The sequence below is a fragment of the Onychomys torridus genome, chromosome 18, assembly GCF_903995425.1.
Source record: "Onychomys torridus chromosome 18, mOncTor1.1, whole genome shotgun sequence".
Taxonomy (NCBI): domain Eukaryota; kingdom Metazoa; phylum Chordata; class Mammalia; order Rodentia; family Cricetidae; genus Onychomys; species Onychomys torridus.
The window spans coordinates 58794289-58817727 of NC_050460.1; the positions used below are offsets into that span (position 1 = coordinate 58794289).

At 45.1% G+C, this 23439-nt stretch overlaps 1 protein-coding gene across 6 annotated transcripts in view; it reads right to left on the minus strand.

Moving 5' to 3' along the window:
- Nucleotides 1–254: 254 nt before the first annotated feature.
- Adarb1 (adenosine deaminase RNA specific B1) overlaps nucleotides 255–23439 on the minus strand; it is a 126637-nt gene continuing 103452 nt past the window's right edge. For all 6 annotated transcript variants that reach the window (XM_036167138.1, XM_036167137.1, XM_036167135.1 and 3 more), the window contains 3 exons: nucleotides 13639–13820; nucleotides 1805–1983; nucleotides 255–922 (listed from right to left, as the gene is read on the minus strand). In XM_036167138.1, the coding sequence (XP_036023031.1) occupies nucleotides 743–922; nucleotides 1805–1983; nucleotides 13639–13820 (541 nt within the window). In that variant the 3' untranslated portion in view covers nucleotides 255–742. The remainder of the gene's footprint in view (nucleotides 923–1804; nucleotides 1984–13638; nucleotides 13821–23439) is intronic.

The following is a 23439-nucleotide window of genomic DNA, read 5'->3' on the forward strand; positions in this document are numbered from 1 at the left end:
GAGCCTAACCAGGGGCATGGAAGTTTCTAGAGGCAGCAGATCCTAGGTCCTGACTCTGCAGGACACAGCATCCCTGCTGCAGGGCCAGTGTGTGCCAGGGTCACACCATATCATGCTGGGTCACCCCAGGAGAGTTGTTAACACCTACTGTGAGGACCTAACTGAAGGACCGGAGAGGAGCGGCCACGCATAGGTGTGAGTCTGGTGGTTCTCTCCCTACCTCTCTAGTCTCGTGCTCTTCCACAGAGAAACGCTTTTTTTTTTTTTGCAATTAAAATAATGTGGCATAAAAGTGACCTGACATAATTACTTCTTATTTTATAAATCTCATTTCTAGCTCTGAATAAATTATTTATTCAAGAATCTCACACAAAGTAATTTCTATTTTCCTATACTTAGGAAGCCCTACTCAGTAGAACTCAATGTCTAATGTAAACTGAGATATAAAGCGGTCACTGGGTAGCTCAAGAGGGGAAATGTGTGGCAAGGGGTGGTGATGGACCCCTGTGCCCCCATGCACCCCCACTGTGCACCTGATCCCCATTCACATGTGAGGTGCCCGGCACCCTACATCCCCATGCTGCCCTGTTGGGGTGAGAGCTGCTGGGGATGGTGCTTGATGTCCAGTGGTTCCCCCAGACTCCCCATGCCCTCCCCAAGGTGCACAGCTGTCCCAGTTCAGATGCAAGGCTCTGGAGGACGACCCTGCAGCCTCGCACTCTGGGCTCGACACCCGCCTGGCTCAGGGAGTGAAGGAGAACTGGTCCTGCTCTGTGGGCTTCTCCACCCAGGCGCCCAGCCCCGCCTTGATGAAGGCGGTGAACAGACGTGCCTTGGCAGCCTGGTACTCCTTCGCTGCCAGCTTGGACTCGTGGTATGTAGTGGGCTTAGTGATCTTGGTGCGCAGCAGGTGGAGGGGAACCTGTAGAAGGATACATGCACATGTAAAGCCACTACTGGAGCAGTAACAGAAGAGAGAGAAACCTAGGTAATGTTAAAAGATGATGCTCAGGACTGTGTTGTTTCGTGAAAAAGCAAACAGAAGAAGGTGCTCTCTTAGACAGAAGAGCACCCACAAGAGGCCAGCCTAAAGCTCAGTTTCATCTCTAAGCAGTGGCCTGCAGGTTGAGAGATGGCTGCAGGACCTGTGCCTCTGGGAAATCCAGGGCACACGTTCCATGTGTCCCCTGTAACCATTAAAAAGAACCCTGGGGTGGTGCATGCCTCGCCACATGGCAGAGACTGGAGGTGTCCTGCAAAGTCCTTGACTTACCATGACAACATGTCTTCCCCCATGAGGGTGGGAGAGTCTGTCTGAGCCCCACATCATTGCTCTAAGCTGCCCTCATAATAAAAAGACATATCCCTGACTTAGACAAGAATGAATGTTAGCCAGCCTTCTTAGGTGAAGTTTTACTTGGGGAAAAGGGCTCTACAGCTAAATTAAGTTTCTGACCCTTGGTGAAGGGAACAGAAGTCAGTATGGCAGCGCTCAGCAACTGCCCTTCCTTGTCGTGATTCTCAGCACGGTGGCGCCAGTAGTCTCCTCCCCCAGGGCCAGGACAGCAACTAAGACTCTGCAGGAGTGAGGGAGGAAGCTAGCTGTCTTTGAGGCAGCTCTCAGGCTTGTGGAGCCAGGGCCATACTTTTAAGCTAACAACAATCTGAAGAAATCAGAGTTTTCAAATGATCTTGTTAGGAAGTTGCAATGATGACATGATGATGAGAACCAGGAGGGATGGAGGGAATGGAGACGGACACGCTGGGGGAGGTAGGCCGACACCCGGTGAGGGCGCCTCAGTACCTTGCCGTGTACACGCATCCAGCGACAGTACAACGCGTGCTTACACAGGCGGGATGGGCGTCCTAACTCATCCTTCCCTGTTGTGGCGTTGATGACCTCTATGGCAGAGTCACCCACTGTCCAGTTGACACTGAAGTTGGGTGCCTTCCCTGGCTGTCGTGCCTCTGCATTGCTGATGCCTGGAACAGAGCAGACACAGAAGTGACATGAAGCCTGGGTTCCCACCAGGAAGGAGGAGGTAGCCAGCACAGCACACAGTTCAGAGCTGAGGATGCATGTTATACCAGGACAAGGCATATAGCTGCTACAAGGAGGAGGCTAAGCCTCCCAGGGTGCGGCTGTCTCTTGGTGACCTAGGAAAAACAGGGCTAGGAAGTCAGAATTGATACATAATATATACTTGTCTGTGGAAGGGCAAGACTACAGAGTCTGACAGATCTCCGAATCCACCGGATTTCCTACCAAGCATGTCTCAGCTCTTCCTGGGGACCAACAGAGCTAGAAACCTAGCAAGGGACAGATGGGCAAGCGGCCTCAGGTTCTACAAAGCAGAACTAGTGGGGCTGCTCAAAGACAGTACACAGCCTTGCCACTGAAATGCCATGTACCAGGCTACTCAGTTTACAGCACAGCACTCCAGGCACATACAGAAACCTAGTACTTAGCAAGTAAGCACAGGTGCACTCTCGTACTTAAATGATTTCACTGTAACCAATCACAGGTTTGCTTTGAAGAGTGAAAGGTTTAGAAAGAGATCTGGTAGGGTGGTGGTGGCACATGCCTTCATTCCCAGCACTCAGGAGACAAAGGCAGGAGAATTTCTGTGAGTATATGGCCAGCCTGGTCCAGAGTGAGTTCCAGGAGAGCCAGGGCTACAAGGAGAAACCTGTCTTGAAAAACCAAGAAAAAGAAAAAGAAAGAAAGAAAGAATGAGAGAAAGAGAAAAAGAGAAAGAGAGAAAGAGGAGAGAAAGAGACAAAGGGAGAGAGTCAGAAAGAGAGGGGGAGAGAGGGGGAGGGAGAGGGGAGAGGGAAGGAGGGAGATAGAGTGAGAGAGACAGAGAGAGACGGAGACACAGAGAGAGATCTGGCTAAGGAAACTGAACATACACATTTAAGTTTTACGCTGTGCCTTAAGATACAAGACATGCAGATGCTATGGCCCTTTTACAGCCGACTTCCCAGGACAGAGTGGCAGAGGGACAGAAGTGCAGAGGTAATCTACAGACTGCAGAGTATCCCTAAGCAGGAAAACTCACCACAGCATGCTTGTTCTTCAAGACTAAAGGCTTCTGGAGGACTGGAGGGAAAGGTTCCTAGCAAGTACAAGAGAGAGACAAAGCCCTGGACCAAACTTCTAGAGAAGAACTAGTGTCTGAGAAAAAAGTATCCATGACGGACTTAATCACAAAGAAGAAAATACCAGTGAACCAGACATGATGACAGAGCTACTCAGAATCACACACACACACACACACACACACACACACACACACACACACACACAGAGAGAGAGAGAGAGAGAGAGAGAGAGAGAACCAAATCTAGAATTCCTGAAAGAAATGGGGCATGGAAAAAATATATATGAAGAAATATGAATAAAATCTTTCCGCATTCTGTGAAACCAGCCAACTACAGAACTAAGACATTCAGCAAACTCCATGCATAAGAAATATGAAGAAACTACATCAAAGCATGTCACAATAAACTGCTCAACATCAGCACAGAGTGAAAAATCTTAAGCACAGTAAGAGAAGACAAACAGAGGAGCCAAGATGGGCTGGACCATGCAGATAAGAAGACAGGGCAACGGCCTTTGAGTTCTAAAAAAGCATAAAGCCCTACCATCCCAGAGAGATACACTAGCTCAGCAAAATCTATTTCTAAAGATGAAAGCAAAATACACTTTCAGACATACTGATGCTGAATAGTTACTTCATCTTCAGGAGACTCTTAAAAGGAAGGTAAGAGAGTTCTTTAAGTCAATGAGAAGATGACAGCAAGTGGGAATCCAGACCCACACAAAGGGAAACTCAGAGAGAGGTGGGGGTGGGGGAGAGGGAGGGAATCCTTCATTTAAATACCTTGAAAAGATAATAGAATTTTGAAATGAAAGTAATAATGTGGGATTTTTAGCACACAAAAAATTAAATTGTGATAATACCACAAAGGCTGGGGGAGGAGACATGGGAGCATCTATTGTAAGAGTCAGGGGGATGTCACTGAGTATGAAGTGGGATAGTATCACTTGAAGGCAGATTGTGGTACATTAAGGATATACATTATAAACCCTTTAAAATTATTAAATCCACAATACAAAAAGTAACAGCTAAAAAAGTAAAAGGGAGCTAAGATGTAATCATCAAACACAATCAAGATTATGGTAAGAAAAAATGGAAAGGGCAACAAAGAACATTAGGATTAAATAGAAAATAGGTAGCAAAAATGACAGTTAATAATAATGATAATAAAAGTAAATGGTTTAAAGACCTCAGCTAAAAGGAAGACATTACTGTGTTTAAAATAAAAAGACATTTATAAGATATACATACTAAGCTGGGCGGTGGTGGCGCACGCCTTTAATCCCAGCACTCAGGAGGCAGAGCCAGGCAGATCTCTGTGAGTTCGAGGCCAGCCTGGTCTACAGAGTGAGATCCAGGACAGACACCAAAACTACTCAGAGAAACCCTGTCTCAAAAAAACAAAAACAAAAAACAAACAAACAAACAAAAAACATATACATACTATCACCAATCAGAGGAAAGCTGAGGTCACAAATCAGATTGCAGAACAAAGGACATTTCTAGAGAATAAAGGTTATCTTACAATGATAAAGGAGATTGATTTATTAAAAGAAGTCAACAATCCTAAACTTCTATGTATTTATCACAGAGCTGAAAAATATATGAAGTAAACACTTAAATTAGGAGAAATAGACAATCTACAATTCTAGTGAAGAGAGAGTCAATATCCTCTCATGAACAGTCAAGTGGATCAGTAAGGACATGAAAGATATGAACAAGTCAGTCACCTTGGTCGAGTTGACATTTATAGATCACTCTACCTAAAAACAATGGAGATGCATTCTTTTCTGGTTCTCACAGAACATTTATAAAGACAGATTTTTAAAATATACTTATTATAGGGTGGCGGTGTTGCATTTAATCCCTGCACTCAGGAAGCAGAGGCAGTCTGATCTCTGAGTTTGAGGCCAGCCTGGACTACAGAGCCAAGTTCCAGGATAGCCAGAGAAACCCTGTCTGAAAAACCAGTATACATATTTATTTTGTACACCCATGTACAGAACAAAACAGACTATGGTGGTCAGAGGATAGCCTGTGGCAAACGGTTACTCTCCTTCTACCATTGTGCACCCAGGGAACCTAGCACAGGTTATCAGGCTGGACAGCAAGTGTCTTTAACCACTGAGCAATCTCACCAGCCCAATACAGAAAGAACATTACTGCACTGAAAAAGAAGTCTTAAGAAATTTAAAAGGACCTAGATTATAAAATGGAGGTCCATTTGAAATTGGTAACACAAACATTTTTGCAAACCCCTCTAATATTCTGAAAGTAAACAGCACACTTGCAAATAACCTATAGACAAGGAGTTTTGAAATAAGTGAAAATGAAAACACAACATAATGATATTTATAAATGCTATAAAAGCAGTTAAAAAAAAAGACCTCTGCTAGCATCTTGAAGAACTAGAGAAAGAGCAAGTAACACACTGTGTGCACATAAAAATGAAAATAATGAAGAAACAGAAGTAATTAAAATACAAAACGGAAAATAATAGGAGAAGATCAATGAAAGCAGAAGTTGTTTTTTAGAGATGATCAAAAGAATTGATACTGTTAGTTAGGCTGACCAGAAAAAGCCAATGTAAACCACTGTCTCAGGTTTCTACTTCTGTGATGGAACACCATGACCAAAGCAAGTCGGGGAGGCAAGGCTTTATCTGGCTCACTCTTCTACATCACTGTTCATCACTGAAGAAGGACAGGAACTCAAGCAGGGTGGGAACCTGGATGCAGAGGCCATGGAGAAGTGCTGCTTACTGGATAGCTCACCACGGCTTGTTCAGACTGCTTTCTGATAGAACCCAGGACCACTAGCCCAAGGATGGCTCACCCACAATGGGCTGGACCCTCCTCCATTAATCACTAATTAAGAAAATGCCTTACAGGCTTGCCTACAACCCTATTTTATGGAGGTATTTTCTTACTTCAGGATCCCTCCTCCCTGATGACTCTAGCATGTGTCAAGTTGACAAAAAACTAGCCAGTACAATCACCAACACGAGGATGGATACAATGCCACTAGAGACACCACAGAGATTACAATGGTAAGAATATCAGGGATATATTCACACCCACATTTCACAAATCAGATGAAATGCACAAATTTCTTGAAGATATAAACCACCAGGCTTACTCAAAGACAAAGAGTGAAGAAGTAACAGACATTCAATTTGTAATTTCCTGTGGCTGGAGAAAAGGCTCAGTGGTTGGGAGTACTGGCTGCTCTTCCAAAGGATCTGGGTTCAATTCCCAGCACCTACATGGCAGTTAACAACTGTCTGTAACTTCAGTCCAGGGGATCCAACACCCTCATACAGATATACATGCAGGCCAAATACCAATGCACATAAAATAAAAACAAATAAATCATTAATTTGTAATTTCCTCATAAAGAAACCGTCACAAAATGGCTTTACTTTGAATTCAACCAAATATTTAAGGAAACATTAATAGGAACCCTAAACAAACTGTTCCAGAAAAAAATTGGGAGAGAGCTGCATCTCAACTCATTTTATGACTGAGAAAGATATTAAAAGAAAACTATGGCTGGACGGTGGTGGCGCACACCTTTAATCCCAGCACTTGGGAGGCAGAGGCAGGTGGATTTCGGTCTATAGAGTGAGTTTCAGGACATCCAGAGCTGTTACACGAAGAAACCATGACTCAAAAAAAAAGAAAGAAAGAAAGAAAGAAAAGAAAACTACAGCAGCCTTGCAGCTCAATATGGTAATGTATCCCAGTGTGGTAATATATCCCAGTGTGGTAATGTATCCCAGTGTGGTAATGTAATCCCAATGTGATAATGTATCCCAGTGTGATAATGTAACCCCAGTGTGGTAATGTATCCCAGTGTGGCAATGTATCCCAGTGTGGTAATGTATCCCAGTGTGGTAATGTATCCCAGTGTGGTAATGTAATCCCAGTGTGGTAATGTATCCCAGTGTGATAATGTAACCCCAGTGTGGTAATGTATCCCAGTGTGGCAATGTATCCCAGTGTGGCAATGTATCCCAGTGTGGTAATGTATCCCAGTGTGGTAATGTATCCCAATGTGGTAATGTATCCCAGTGTGGTAATGTATCCCAGTGTGGTAATGTATCCCAGTGTGGTAATGTAATCCCAGTGTGGCAATGTATCCCAGTGTGATAATGTAACCCCAGTGTGGTAATGTATCCCAGTGTGGTAATGTATCCCAGTATGGTAATGTATTCCCAGCACTCAGGAGACTGAGGCAGGAGGATCAAGAGTTCTAGGTCAGGCTGAGCTTAACATAGTAAGACATGTCAACAAAGTAAAGGGTGAGATAGAAAAGCCAAGAAGAGGTGCCCTGACTGCTCTCTACAACTTTTCAAAACATGGAGTTTGGTCCCATGCTTGGCCACCCACGAAAAAGGGTGGTTAGACATCACAAGAATGGACACTGCTCAGAGGGAAAGTATCACAGATGCTACCATGTACAACTGGTTCAGTGCTACCCTGCCGCTGCCGCCAGCACTGCTGTCAGTGAACAAGGTGCAGGCAGGATTCTTGCCAAGAAGTATGTGTGCTGAGCCTACTGCACCGTAACAGCTAAGACAGCTTCCTGACGTGTGGAGGAAAAATGATCTTGTTCAAGGCTGCAGCCTTGTAGACAACTCAGCATCTTGGGCTATGTACTGAGTCACATCACTTCCTCTGAGAACAGCACCCTTTTCAGTGTCTCTGTGGATCCTTGCTTCTGATTCATCTTGGGATCTGCAACGGCTTCTTCCTGGGTTTGCTGCTGAGCTATCCAACCGCTGTGTGGAAAATGTCACGACAGTCCCTTTTCTGAAGGGAGGAGAATGAATGTCCACTTAGCTGCGATGTGTGGGAATCTCTGACTGTATGAAATTGGATTGTGTCATCGTCCTTTTCTACTGCACTGCTTCTGTGTGACAAAGACCACAACGAAGGACCAGTGCTGAGGGAATCCTATGCACTAGAGCTGGAATAGTCTACATTAAAGTTAAATGGTCAATTAACCAAGAAGTAAAACTCTGAACCCCACCCCCCACCTTATATTTTAACCTAAGTAAATTGCCATCTTGAACAAAAACAGAGCAAATAAGGCAAAAAGAAAATAGCTAGCTCAAGGTTCCAATCTAACCACATGCTTTATCTGAGCAGAAGGCTCAAAATGGTCACACCAGTACATTTCAAGTCCCCAGGGCTGACACATCATGAGGAGATGGACACCCATGAGCAACTTACCTCTCTGGGGCTGCAAAGTGAGAACTAGGGTAATGAGTTGATCATAGGCCACCGTGCAGAAACCAATAAAAACAGGAATGACTTGGCTGGTAATGAGAGTCCCCAGTTGTTGTAAATTAAGTGTGCTAAATAAGAACTTTTAACACAAAACTGCAGAGAAACTGTGAATTGGCCTAATAACAGATTCAACTTAAAAATCAGGAGAGCTGGCATTGAGAGTTTTTCTTATTTTCACTTCAAAGGCACATTCTAATAGGTTCTTCACATAATAGGGTGATAAGAAATGAATTCTACACATAACGATCAATACAGATATTAATGACTTCTATGGTTCATGTTTTAGAAATTATTATTAGTCCTTATTAGTAGATTAAGGGAAATGCACTTAAGTGGTTTGAAAGAAAATGGCCCCCAAAGGGAGTAGCACTATTAGGAGGTGAGGCTTTGTTGAAGTGGGTACAGTGGTGTTGGACGAAGTGTGTTATTATGGAGGTGGGCTTTAAGGTCTCATATGTGTCCAAACCACATCCAGCATCTCAGACCACTTCCTGTTGCCTGCAAGTCAAAATGTAGAACTCTCAGCTACTTCTCCAGCATCATGTGTGCCTGCACACCACCATGTTACACCAGATAATAATGGACTAAACCTCTGAAACTTTAAGCCACTTAATTAAATGTTTTCCTTTATAAGAGTTATCATGGTCATGGTGTCTCTTCACAACAATAGAAACCCTAACTAAGACAGCCCTAGTCTTTATTCTGTAAATAAGAAACTGAATATCCCATCCCTTCCTTCCAGGGGAACTGAAACAAGGGACTTTGTGTGGAAGACAAATGCTCTATCACTGAGCTACTTCCTTAGCCCAAGGCATGAACTTTAAGAGAAGCTGTGTACATGGTACCTGCCCATGATGTCCCAGAGAGCCAGTAGTCATGGGAAAAAGGGAGCCTCTGCATGTTTCAGGGCAGCCTGGTTGTCAGCTCCTGTCCAATAGGTTCCATGACTTTGATCCTCCACTAGCCAAGACCATTGTCCAAGGCTCATGGAGACACAAGAGGCAAGTCCAGTGGTAATAACTGTCCCTATGTGAGGGCTCTGGGGCTGGGTATAACAGACGGCTAGGATGCTCTATCAGTGTGTCCACCAACAACCAATTCCTTAAGCTGGAAGCAGTGTAGCTGTGGACTGTCACTCTTACTTTCTTTACAGAAAGTGGCTTGGTTGCTGCTTGTGAATGAACAGTTACTGCTCTCTGTGGTGGTATATGTGTTCCCTGAAATATTGTGCACCCTAATAAACTTATCTGGGGTCAGAGACAGAACAGCCACAATATTAAACATAGAGGTTGGGCAGTTGTAGCACACGCCTTTAATCCTAGCATTCCAGAGGCAGAAATCCATCTGTTCAAGGATATAGCCAAGCATGGTGACTCACGCCTTTAATCCCAGAAAGTGATGGTAGAAGGCAGAAAGATATATAAGGTGTGAGGACCAGAAACTAGCAGCATTTGGCTGGTTAAGCTTTTAGGCTTTGAGCAGCACAGTTCAGCTGACATCCATTTGGATGAGGACTCAGAAGCTTCCAGTCTGAGGAAACGATCAGCTGAAAAACTGGCAAGGTGAGGAAACTGTGGCTTGTTCTGCTTCTCTGATCTTCCAGCATTCACCCTGATAACTGGCCTTGGGTTTGATTTTATTAATAAGACTTTAAGATTCGTGATACAGCTCTCCTGCAGGGAGGAGTACATCTTCCCAAGGGATGGCAGTCCTACTGTCTCCCCCGAGCTCCTCACATACAGACTCCACTCCTGGAAATCATCGGTCTAGCCCCCTTGTTTGTCCATTCTGTGGCAATACTGCCCTGAAAACTAGCATTGAGGAAGCCCAGTCCACCCCACGCCACTCTAGAAGTCCGTCACCCAGCCCCAGAACCCTCACATAGGGTCAGTTATGACCACTGGACTTTCCTCTTATATCTCCATGAGCCTTGGACAACGGTCTTGGCCAGTGGAGGATCAAAGTCAGGGAACCTATTGGACAGGAGCTGACACCAGGCTGCCCTGAAACATGGAAGTGCTGGATATGCAGCCAACAGGAAAGAGCTGCTGAGAAAGCTAGAGAGGCTTCTGTGTCCAATCACTATGAAAGGAGGCTGGGGAGATGGCTCAGTAGGTAAAGTGCTTGTCCCACAAGCATGAGGGTAAGGACCTGAGTTCAGATCCCCAGAATTCACCTACAAAGCTGAGTGTGGCAGCACATGCCGGCAATACAAACCATCACTAATGGTATGTATGGCTTCATGCCAAAACCACAGTGCACCCTGCTCAGTAATATACTTTCATGGACAAATAAAACTCAATTCTTATTTCAAATGTGAAAGCATTAAAAACAAGCAAAATAAAACCAAAAAAGAAGCTAGCTGGTGCCAGACTTTTTTTAAACTTGATTTGTGAATTTTTAGGTCACCTTGTCTTGGTGAGATTAGTCATCCTGTGTTGTGTGTGTATTGATTTCTCTTCCTCTCCAAAGACATGACAATTCACTGGTACAATGGCCTTCGTTCTCACAGATGAAACTGGAGGAGGCAAGGTCTCCAAACACAACACCAACTATAACAAACACATGTGCTTTATACCACATCTGCTCAGCTCAGAAAGGGGCTGACAGAAATCATCTGATGTCCCAGCTATCCCTTTGTTCAAGTCACTTGTTAGATGTAGGATAACATCCTAGAGACCTGCAAAGGCTCTGCTATGATGGGGATTTCCTAAGAGTGTGACCTCACAAATTAAAGATGCTATCAAGTTCTCCGATTGCTTTTGTTTCTGGGAACACACACTATGTTATCTGTTTCCATCTTTAACTCTTCAGGGATCTGACTTTGCTATGGACTGTGGGAGCAGGAGTGTCTACCTAGCCTCTACTCGGCCCTGGGTCACCTTACTCCAGGCGTTCTAATCTGAAGGTGTCCTTACCAAAGCAAAGCAAAAGCAGCACACTGCACTGTTTCCAAAGTAAAACATTTCAAGCACTCTGGTGCTGTCCATGAGTCACACTCTGCTTCCCGAGACTGGGCAGTACCCCTGTACTTCTCATTCAGAAGGACCAGAAAAGGTACCTGGTCCATCCCAATCACTGGGCAAAAGAAGAAACTGAGGCACACAGGCTACCAATAAGGCAAAGTCAACAGAGGGTTGTGACCCAGGCTCCCTTTTGCCACCTGCAGAGTCAACCTTGATCAGCTGAATTGCAGGTGTGGTCTCTGGGAAGGTAGATAAGCCAAGGGCAGGGACTGCAAAAATGAAGGGTTATGAGAGCCCTTGGAGAGTACAGATAATATGGAGAGAAGGTAAACAACATTTTCTTCTACATATTTTGTACTCTCAAAAATATGTAGTACAATAATAACTTTATATTCTATCTGGCAGATATTTGTCATATATATATATGAGAATTTCATATACATAAAGCACATCTGACTTTTATAAATGAGGTCCACTTCAGATTTCAGTTTGATGGAATGTTGCTTAGACAGTCTATTCAGCTATTTTGGGGCATCTGTGCACCCTGTATCTCAAATTCACATTCTATGAATGAACACAAGACAGTGGCAACTAGGGATGAGTACTCACCACCTTTTGGATTTGGTTGGACTGTATTCTCTTGTACTTGTACAGAAGCTTGTACTGAGTGTGTTGAGGCCAAAGAGGTTAGGCCATTGGTCACATTCCCTCATAAGGGATTAATATTCTCACAGGAAGGACCCTGGTCAGTTCCTGGAGAACAAGTTTTTATAAACAGGGATCCTGAACATTTCTTTGTTCTCTGTCCCTCTTTCAAATGTGTGTGTGTGTGTGTGTGTGTGTGTGTGTGTGTGTGTGTGTGTGTGTGTGTGTATGTGTGTGAGAGGGGGGGGGGAGGAGGAGGAGGAGGAGCAGGAGGAGAGAGGAGACTGTGCTGTGGTTGTGTGTGTGCCTGTGGAGGACAGAAGAGACCTCAGGACTGCTGGAGCTGGAGTTATAGGAGGTAGTGAGTTACCATGTGGATGCTGGGAATTGAACTGAGTATTCTTACTGCTGAGCCATCTCTCCAGCCCCTGATGGGCTCTGCATGCATACTCTCTCTGTTGTGATGTCTTCCTGTCCTATTCGAGCTAGACACTGAACAAATGAGGCCCCCTGGTCTTGGACTTTCAGTCTACAAAACTGTGAGCTAAACAAATATCTCTTTATAAACCATCTATGCTCAAATACCTTGTTATAGCAACAGCAAATAAAGTAACCTTCCTCCAAATGTATCGCACTGAAAATTTCCTGACTCATGAGAAATTCATGTGCTGACAATACTAAAAGGGTCTCACTATTCCAAGTTCAACTTAACCTCAGGTTTTATGAGTTTAAAAAAAAAAAAAAGAATAAGAAAAAATGGATAGGGAACTGCAATATTTGATCCCAGATAACTTTCATCTTTTCCCTTCCCTGCTTCCTTCACATGTTCTGACAGACATGCTATCAAATAAAAATCCACACTGCTTTCTTGCAGTTAAAGACATGCTAGCAGCCAGGCACTGAGGCAAAGAACACATGCACCCCAAAAAGAAGCATTTTTTTAAAAAGTTTAGGATATGGTTTTAGTTTTGAGCTTACAGAAGTAAGTAAAATGTTATTTTTTCAAAAGAGTAAAAATACCTTAACTGTGTCCTTTTAAATAAGGGTGGGCTTAGAAGTTAGGACCTTTGAATTCAAAAGCTCCTGTTCACTCTACTGTTAGCCACTGATACTCTAAAAAAGAAAAGAAACCAGTAATAAAGGTGTAAAGGGCAGGAGAAGGCACCAGTGAAGGAGAGGCACGTGTGGTCAGCATAGCTGCCACACCTACCACAGTTCAGAGGGAGCTGGGTGGAGGGTGTCAGCAGCACTTGGTCAGCATCTGGGTGAGGATGGACGGTTGCCAAGGCCCACCCTGGTTGGTCTTGGGAAGACTGCCTCAGTCTTTGCCACTGGGGCAGGAATGAATACGAAGTACATGAGAAAGCACAGAGGTGTCAGGCTCCTGCAACTTCTGTAGTGAATACCAAGGTTCACAACTGTGGAAAGGCATTTATCTCATAGAAAGATTGCCTTAAAAGGCCCTGGAGACCAGGTCAAGAGGCCCAGAGACAAGGTCTTGTTCCCCTTTTAATGGCTTTGCTGCTTCCTGGCAGCCATATGCTGGCTCCAGGTGGGGTGATGTGTAGGACCCAGACACCGTGAGCTCAGGGCACTGAGTGAGGGAGGAGGTGATGTAAGGGTACTTGCCGCTGAGCAGGGGCTTGTTGAGGGTGTAGAGTGGCGGCAGGTCCTCTATGTTGGAGATCCGCTGGTACATGGCCCTGGAGAGGTGGTCCCCATGGTACAGGCTGCCCAAGATGATGCTGGAGAAGTAGATGGGTTCTACGAAAATGCTGAGCAGGGACCCCTGGATGCCCACCACGTTCCAGCTGCAAGGAGAAGGAAGCACATCTCGGTAGACACAGGTAAGGCACCACATATAGACATAGCAGAAAGACACATGGCTAAATGCTGTTGGGATTGTAAAAGGTGAAGACCGTGGTAGTGAAAATCAGCAGCTCAAATAAAAATTACCTTAGGCAGTGAAATAACTTTGGGTCATAGTTTTAGGGTTTCTATTGCTATGATAAAACACCACAACTAAAAGCACCTTAGGGAGAAAAAGGTTTATTTCATTTTAAAACTCTCAGGTCAGTCACACTCCATCACTGAGGGAAGTCAGGACAGGAACTCAAGGCAGGAACCTGGAAGCAGGAACTGAAGCATTAGTCATGGAGAAATACTGCTTACTGGCTTGCTCAGCCTGCTTCTTTCTTTTTTTGTTTTTTGAAACAGGGTTCCTCTGTGTAACAGCCCTGGCTGTCCTGGAACTTGCTTTGTAGACCAGCCTGGCCTCGACCTCACAGAGATCATCTACCTCTGCCTTCTGAGTGCTGGGATTAAAGGTGTGCCCACCGGGCCCTGCTCAGCCTGCTTTCTTACACCATCTAGGACCACCTGCCCAGGACTGGCACCATCCCCTTTGGGCTGGGCTCTCCCACATCAATCATTAATCAAAACAATGCCCTATGAGTTGCCTACAGGTCAATTTTATGGTAGCATTTTCTCAATTAAGATTTCCTCTTTGCAGATATGTCTAGGTTTGTTTCAAGTTGATAAAAACTAACTAGCATAGCTATTATGTTTTCCCATTACAATATGCTTTCTGGAGGTTATCTCTTAGAAGGTATTAAGAAGCCACATGTTCTTGTGAAAAACCTGAGGGAAATTATATATATTTTTCCTTCTAATAAAACAGCTGTTTGATCAGGGAACAAGGTGCCCTGATCCAGGGCTACAGTCTCATGTGGAGCTCCCCAGAGCCAGCTCCTCAGAGGATGGTGCCCCAGGGTGGGAGTGGAGGTGTGACAATTGTGGTTCATGCACTGGAGACAGAGACAGTACAATGAGCGGGCAGTTAGCACACCACTGATTGATGTCTGCAGCAGCAACACTCTGACACACCACTGGCTTACTATGTGCCTGTCCTCTTCACCCCACAGACAAGAACAGCTGAGCAACCTGGAAGCCACTGCATACCAAGCAACTTTTGTGTGTGTCACATGGCACTAAGCAGATGGGAGAGGACGGGAGAAGACACAGCCTAGGTGCCGAACAATGCCGCAGCAAAAAGGCAAACAATAAATGAAGACCCGTGAACTGAGGTACAACCAATGTGAGGCCAAGCACAGGCTTCTCTGAGAAAAGGAATAAGAGAGGCTATACACTTAGGAGGAGGTACCAACTGAAGGCTCCTGGAGCTGATCCTGAAGCTCAGCCCCAAAGAGAGGGGATGCAGGAGGATGGCATACTCCAGCCTCTGGGACAAGGGATTTGGGACAGGTGGAGGTAACTATGGAGGGACACGCCAGGCGAGAGGGTGGGGCTGATCCAAGTGGCCAGGAGCCACTAAGGGAAGGGTGAGACCCTAAGCAGGTTCTGGAGGACTGGAGGCATGGACGTCACTGAATCCTGTTTGACACAGGTGACACAGACACTGGCTGACTAGCACTGCATTTTAGAAAGGAAAGTCATCAGCGCAGGGAAGGGACTCACAGAGAGAAGGCACATGTGTCAGAACAAAGAGTCCAAGTAGGCCGTGAGTCAGGGAAACGGGCAGATGTGGGAAGAGGAGGACTCCTGACTGTAAGAGGGTGAAGGCCCAACCTCGAACGTACCCTAGACCTACTGTCGCTGGATGGGCACCGCATACCCAGGTGACACCTGCTGTACTTTGGCCTCTGACCTGCAAGGGAGCAGAAGGCAGATGGGTGCTCTGTGGGTCACAGCCAGGAAGCTGTGTGGAGGGCTCCACACAAGCAGCTGCTGAGCCTCACTTGCGTAGACCTGCTCTCATGTCAAGCTTTAGCCATCTGCCTCCAGCTGCTTAGGGCTGTTAGCTCTCCAACCTGGGTCTCCAACCCTGGCATCTCAAAGGGCTGAGGTGCCTATTAAACATCAAAGCAGACACTGGCTGCCAGGTTCTCCCAGCACCCCTCAGTCCTTACTTGTCATAGAGTCCCCTGGCTAACATACCTTGCCCACTATCTTAAACTTAAACAGAGACTGGGCTGGGCTGCCCTTCTCCCATCTTCTCTTCCCTATGCAGCCCAGCCATTTTGGCTGTGTGGTCCATTTTTGGCCGCCTTCTTTGGCCTCTTGCCCTCTTGGCCGCTGTTCCTCGTTCCCCTCTCCCTTTCTACTCTTCCCTCACCCCTCTCCTCACGGTGGCTCCATTCAGTTGGCTGGCTATGTTCAGTCTGGACCCTTCCAGATGCCTCTGGCTGTACTCTCCCTCATATCTACAATAAACCTCCACCATACCTAGGAGCAGTCATGTCCTCCTTTATTATTTTTTTTCCTTCACTCAAGGCTACACCTAGCATTACTTTCATCTCTCTCTTCCTGTCACAGCTTTAAAAATAGATTTAGGCTCTCAACCCTGCTGGCAAGAGGTGTGAGTAAGCCAGGCCCAGGTTGTGAGCATGGGAGAGCTGTCCTCATTACTTATCTGTAATTAGGGGGAGATGCCTGAGGCAGGTGGAGAGCTGGCCCTGAGGTCATAAGAGCTGCAGCTGGAGAGTGGCCCCTGCACCTTGCCTGGACAACACAATAGAGCTGGCCCTAAAAGTGTAGGAGTAGGAGAACTGACCCTGAGAATGTGAAAGCCAGATAACTGGCCCCACCACTCCTTGCTCTTCGCTGCAAAGGGTGAACTAGCCAGTGCAATGCTGGAGAGCCCACCCTGGTGGCAAAGACAGGGGAGAACTGGTGGGCTGGCCAACCCTGCAACTACTCAGGCCTAGAATCAGGGTTATATGTTGGCCCACCCCAACATCCACTCCATCTGTGATCTGCTGGAGCATGGGGGCACAGTTCTGTGGACCAAGGGCTGCAGGATCTCCATGACACAGGGGCAATGGGATGTCTAGGAAGAGTCCCAGTGAGGGTCCAGCGTCGATGGTGCAGCAGAGACCACAGGCCTTGAAACAGACCGACTATTCTTTTTGATAAACACCTATATGTAAAATATATGGGTGAAGGGGTTTACTGCATGACTCACTGTGTCACACTGCAGCTTCCATGATGAGATTTCCCCCTTCTTCCTTTTTCTGTTTTCTCTCTTTTCCCCCTCTTTTTCCTCTTAATTTTTATTTTGTTTGATTTTGAGGTGGGGAGGGAGATAGGTGGGGTTGGGAGGCAGGATGTGGAAAACAAAAATAAATAAAAAATAAATTAAAAAATAAAAAGAATAGACCTAGGCTCTGACTTCTATCTAACACCATAGCTGGACCAGGGTCAAGTGATGTCACCTTTGCCTTGCCATTGTACCCTGTCTGGAAGGAACAAGAGGTTTGGCCCTCAGTCTCGCCTGCAGCAGCTGGCACAGTCCTGGAAAGACATTGATTGGTCTAGTCCACTCCTTCCCAGGAACCCCCAAACAGGTCCCCCCAACGCAGCACGTGTCAAACAGGCCAGCTCTCTCTTACCAGCTCCCCTGGAGCCCGAGGCTCCTAGCTTCCTTGCTGCTGTCTGGAGGGCTGGACACACGTGTACCACCCACTGAGCTCCCTCACCAGCCCTTCACTTAACTTATACTTCTAGTCTCTGTGACCTCTCTCAGCCCCCACAAAGAAGGTCAACATGTTGAAAGGACAACTAAAATTCCTAGGATGGATTCTTCCTATCCTCTAAAAAGGAAATTAAAGCAGCCTTCCCCATCCTTAGAGAACATCTGAAATGATTCAGCTCTGGAAGCCCAAGGGCTCCTTTCTGATGCAGATGAGAAGCCTGCTGATTTAGACGACTTAAGCAGAACTCAGTCCCCTGGGCAGTAATGCTGCGATCTTGCAGAAACCAGCATCTGTTAGGACTCATTAATTCTAAGCACACTTCCTAGGAGATCCCAGGAGCTTCTAGAGCTCCAAGGCACTGGGTAGAAAACAGCTCCTCAGCCATCTCTACTCAAAGACAAGCTCCTGTCAATCAGTCTTACAGAGAATAGCCATGCCCACTTTCTCAGACTACAGACCACCATGCAAGGACATCCCAGATACAGCAAGATACCGCATGGCAAAGCATTCATCAAGTAATCTTCACACACACTATAACCACACACCTACAGATGCCTGCCCAGTTTCCACGTCCACCTGGGCCAGGGCACTAGATGAGGAGTCTCCCTGCTCAGGCCCCCGGAAGAGGACCCATTTGCCACCAGAAGACAGTAAGTACTCCTGCCTCTTGGCCTGGTCTGTGGCTTGTTTTTGTTTTCTTTTTTTCTTTCTTTTCTTTTTTTCCGGAGCTGAGTACTGAACCCAGGGCCTTCCTCTTGCTAGGCAAGTGCTCTACCACTGAGCTAAATCCCCAACCCCATTGTTTTTTGTTTTCTTTAGGTTATTCTTTGAGAATGGGCTAAACATTCACCTGATCTCTCCCACGTGAATCTGCTGCATAGCCTGAGCACCAAGGACAGGGACCAGAAGACACACAAGAGCACTACATTGATCCAACCATGGCCTTCTTCCACAGCCCTTGCTCAGACAAGCAGCCTGTTCAGGACAGCAGTTTGCTCAGTGGGTCCCCTTCTTCTCTGCTTCCATGTTACAATTAACCTTCAAAGAAAGCCACCTGTGCCCTTCAAAACAACCCTGCTCACAGTGTGGCTCTTCCAGGAGCTTCCGATGCCTCTGCAGAAGCCCCCTTCCCCATCCATAAAGCAGCCCTTGCTTACCTATCACTTATTCTGAGCAAGTGAATGTGCCAAAAGAGCCTGCTTTCTGTACTTAGGTCTGTATTTTCTTGCATCCTTGGGCAGCAGAGGCCAAAGACGGAGCAGTCCCAGGAAGATGCTCAGGCCTCTTCACAAGGCCTCTCATTGTTCTAAGGGCAACGCTTCTGGGGCTCTCCTCACTGTTGGGCTAGCTGGACACTATGGTGACCTCTAGTGCCTCCCCCCTATCCTCAGCCTATGCCAGCTTTCTACCTCTTTTGGAATGTGGCCTCTGCCCAGCACCCATCTCTCCAGATCTCCACAGTGGTGGATTCCCCTCACTCCCCAAACCCTTTGGACCAGGGCCTTTGTTCTGAAAAGTATCAAGGTCACTCCTAGTCCAGACTCTAACTTGATGTTGGTTGACAGTCAGAACTCTTCTTTTTCTTTCTTCAGACCTCCTTTCTTACTATATGGCTTTCATATTTACTGGTGTGGGAAAGTTAGGAATTGTAGTTAACTAAGAATCTATATAATCCAGACTACTATAAAACCGAGCAGAGATAGTAGTGAAGGGACAAGAAAGTCTGGCATACCTGTTTGTGGCCTCTGCCTACAAGGAAAGTGTAGAGTGCTGGGGAAATACTTATACTTTGGAAGGGAAACAAGGCAGGTTATGAACCAGCATTTTGCCTATCTGAAGTATGCCTGGAGGACTGGTATCCATGTTGGCTGATTAAACGGTATGGTGGTTTAAAAGAAAATGGCCCTTAAAGGGAGTATTACTATTAGGATATGTGGCCTTGTTGGAATAAGTGTGTCACTGTCAGGGTAGGCATTGAGGTCTCCAATGATCAAGCTACACCCAATGTCAGAGTTCACTTGTTATCTACAGGTCAAGATGTAGAACTCTCAGCTCCTTCTCCAGCACCGTATCTGCCTGCATGCCATGATGATAATGGACTAAACTTCTAAAAATGTAAGCCACCCCAATTAAATGTTTTCCTTTATAAGAGTTGCCATGATCATGGTGTCTCTTCACAGCAATAGAAACCTTAAGACAGAAGTTGGTACCAGCAGTTGGGTATCACTGTGAAAGGTCTGACTACGCTTTTGTTTGAGGAATTTGGACTTTGTTACTTTGGGTTTAGGAAAGCAGTGGAATGCTTTAAGAACTGCTTTATGGGTCATACTAGTAGGAGCATGGAAGATCTGAACTGTGGGAGCCTGGCTCAAGAGGTTTCAGAGGAGAATTTTAATATGTTGCCTAGAGATCATTCTTATGATATTTTAGTGAAGAAAGTGGCTGCATTTTGCTCTTATCTGAAGAGTCTGCCTGAGGCTAAAGTGAAGAGATCTGGATTAATTCTGTTGGCAGAGGAAATCTCAAAATAGCCTAGTACAGACTCACTAGTCCTGTGGTTATTAGTGTTAACTCTAATGAAGATCTATAATAAAATGGAGCAAGCTGAGAAAGGAAAAATACAAAATGTACAATTTGAGAAGAAAAGGAACACCAAGAAGTGGAACAGAGCTAAGTCATGTGTTCAAGGAGATAAACAGATTAAGAAATGGAATAAAGGGAATGGTGACCTTAGGGCAAGATCCCACACAGCTAAGTTTCCAATGTGTGAAAAGGATATCTTAGAGTCAGGGTTAGTGATGAACACCTTAATACCAGCACTCCAGAGGCAGAGGCAGGCAGATCTCTAAGTGTGAGGCCAGCCTGGTCTACGGAGCAAGTTCCAGAACAGTTAAGTTTAGGCAGTGAAGGAAACCAGTGAAAAAAGAAAGCTGATGATGTAACTGAACAAGGGGTCCATGTTTCAGTTCCAGTAAGTAGCAGAACTTGGCAGCTTCAGCTATGTGGCTCTGGCTTCAAGGATAGAAGAAAGGGGCTATGGAATATTCCTCCATGACTAAGGAAAGCTGCTGAGGCCAGGCATATGTCAGGGGTGTTCCTGAATGGAGGCCTAGAGAGGCCATTGCATGAAGCTGTGAACTTAAACCCTGAATTTCCTTGGAGATGCCAGAGCCATGAGATACTTGTCAAAGAAAGCTGCTAACAGGGAGTGAAAACAGCCTAAGAGATAAAAGTGTGTTGTAGTCAACAAAACTGAAAGGAGTTGGAGATCTGAAAAGTGTTTTGATATCAGACACGGAGATGCAGAGTTTGAAATTTGCCCAGTTGGTTTTCAGTGTTTCTTTGGTACAGTATTTCCTCACTATGCTCCCTTCCCTATGTTTTAGAACACTAATATTTATCCTGTGCCATTATATGTTGGAAGTATGTGATCTGATTATTGATTTTGATCTTTAGATTTTAAAATATATTTGTGACTATTATAGATGATAGGAACTTTTGGAGTTGGACTGAATGGATTTTTGTATTATATGGCTACACACCTTTGGGAGCCAGGGACTAAAATGTGATGGTTTGAAAACCAATGGCCCATGAAGGGAGTGGCACTATTAGGAGCTGTGGCCTTGTTGGAGGAGCTGTGGCCTTGTTGGAGTAAGTGTGGCCTTGCTTGAGTAGGTGTGACCTTGGTGTGTGTCACTGTGGGGTAGGCGTTGAGGTCTTTTATGCTTAAGCTACACACAGTATGACACTCAGTTCACTTCTTGTTGCCTGTGGATCAACATGTAGAACTTTCAGCTCCTTCTCCAGCACCATGTCTGCCTGCATGCTGCTATGTCCTGCCATGATGACAATAGACTAAACCTCTTAAACTGTAAGTAAATGAGCCACCCAAATTAAATGTCTCCCTTTTGAGACTTGATGGTCATGGTTTTTCTTCACAGCAATAGAAACCCTAACTAAGAAAGGCAGTGATGGGTGGGACTAGAGTTTAAAAGCTACTGAAAACAGACAAGCACCAGGTTAGGACCCAATTCTGCTAGCAACATCAGTGGACTAAGAATTCAGAAAAGCGCCAGGCATTGGTGGCGCATGCCTTTAATCCCAGCACTTGGGAGGCAGAGGCAGGTGGATCTCTGTGAGTTCGAGGCCAGCCTGGTCTACAAAAAGCTAGTTCCAGGAAAGGCGCAAAGCTACACAGAGAAACCCTGTTTCAAAAAAAAAAAAAAAAAAAAGAATTCAGAAAAGTAAAAACTTATTAGGAAGAACTTCCTTGCACAAAGCCAATATACAGAGGCTGGGAGAGGTGTTTCTTTTCCTAAATGCTCAATCCCAACTAAGTAAATAAATAAAAGGTAGCAAAATAAAAACAGAAGCATGGACCAAAGGACTAATAATAAATTTCCAGATCCCAATCTTAAAGAAATACAGATCTATGAATGAACCAGGAAGGAGTGGGGAGATGTATCTCTAAGTGTCCTTCATAAATGAAGGGGAATTTACGACTTTCTCAGAGATCACCCTGATAACAGAGGGCAGAGTCCATCACTGCTAGACCTTAGAAGAAACAGAAACACAGACAGGAGTCCTTCAGACTGAAGCATCAGAACAGTAGACATCAATAGAATAGAATCAACAGACTTAATAGTTCAGCTGGCTTGAATGAACACAGATTCTCCTGCTTCAGCCTTCTGAGTGCTGTGATTGGATATGCACTACCATACCTAGCTTATAATTTTGACTAACTGAATTTAAATAAATTATGACTATAGATCTATGTCAGTGGGTATAAAATATACAAAGACATAATCTGTGGTACTGACAAAGTATGAGGGAGTGGAGCTAGAAAGAAGAGTTTTCATATATATTTGAAGTTACATCATTATCAGTTTAAAGTAGAATGCTGTAATTTTAAGATGTTTTACACAATCAAAATTGTAACTGCAGGGATGGAGAAATGACTCAGCATTTAGGAGGAGGTTCTTCAAGAGCTTGAGTGTGGTTCCCAGCATCCACATCAAGAGGCTCACAATTGCCTGGAACTCCAGCTTCAGTGGTATTCAACACCTCTGGCCTTCACACATACACCTGCACAGCCTCCCACCACACACATGTCCACAATTTAAAAAAAAAAATCTAAAAAAACCTAATAATAGCCACAAAGGAAGATCTGTAGAAAATATACAAATGAAATGAGACTCCTCTGAGGACATTTTAAAAGAAAGATGGTAAGAGAGTAAACCATGGAGAAATAGAACTCTGCCACACAGAAATAGCAAGGTAAGCCTTCCTACCGAGAATACTTCAAATATTAGCAGACTAATCTCCCAGCCAAAGGCCAGGATTGACAAATGGATCAATAACGTAATACGGTGATTGTATATCAGGAGATTTACTTCAGATCTAAGGACACAGGTATGCTGAAAGTGAAAAGATGGGAAGAGGTATTTCATGCAAAAGATAACCAAACGAGTAGGAATAATTAGACAACACAGCTTAAAAAACCCAGAAGATACAAAAGACAGCATATGATGATAAAGGACTCAATTTACCAGCAAGATAACACATCTACGGGGCCAGCAAAGTGGCTCAGTGGGTAAGGGGACTAGTGAACTGAGTTTGATCCCTGGGACCCACATAGTGGAAGGAGAAAACCAACTTCTGCCAAGTAGTCCTCTGGCTTCCACACACCCCACCTGCTAAATAGATACACAAATATGTACAACAACAGCAGCAACAACCTATGAATATCAGACAGCAAGCCACAGAACTTCCGAATATATAAATTAAACCATGACAGATCTGAAGGAAGAAACAGACAGCAACACAAGGATGTTAGGAAATGTCAACACTCCATTCAACTATGCGCATATCAGATGGGAGAGCAAAATGGAAGCAAAAGACACAGAACACTGTAGACCCTTGGGTCTAACACAAA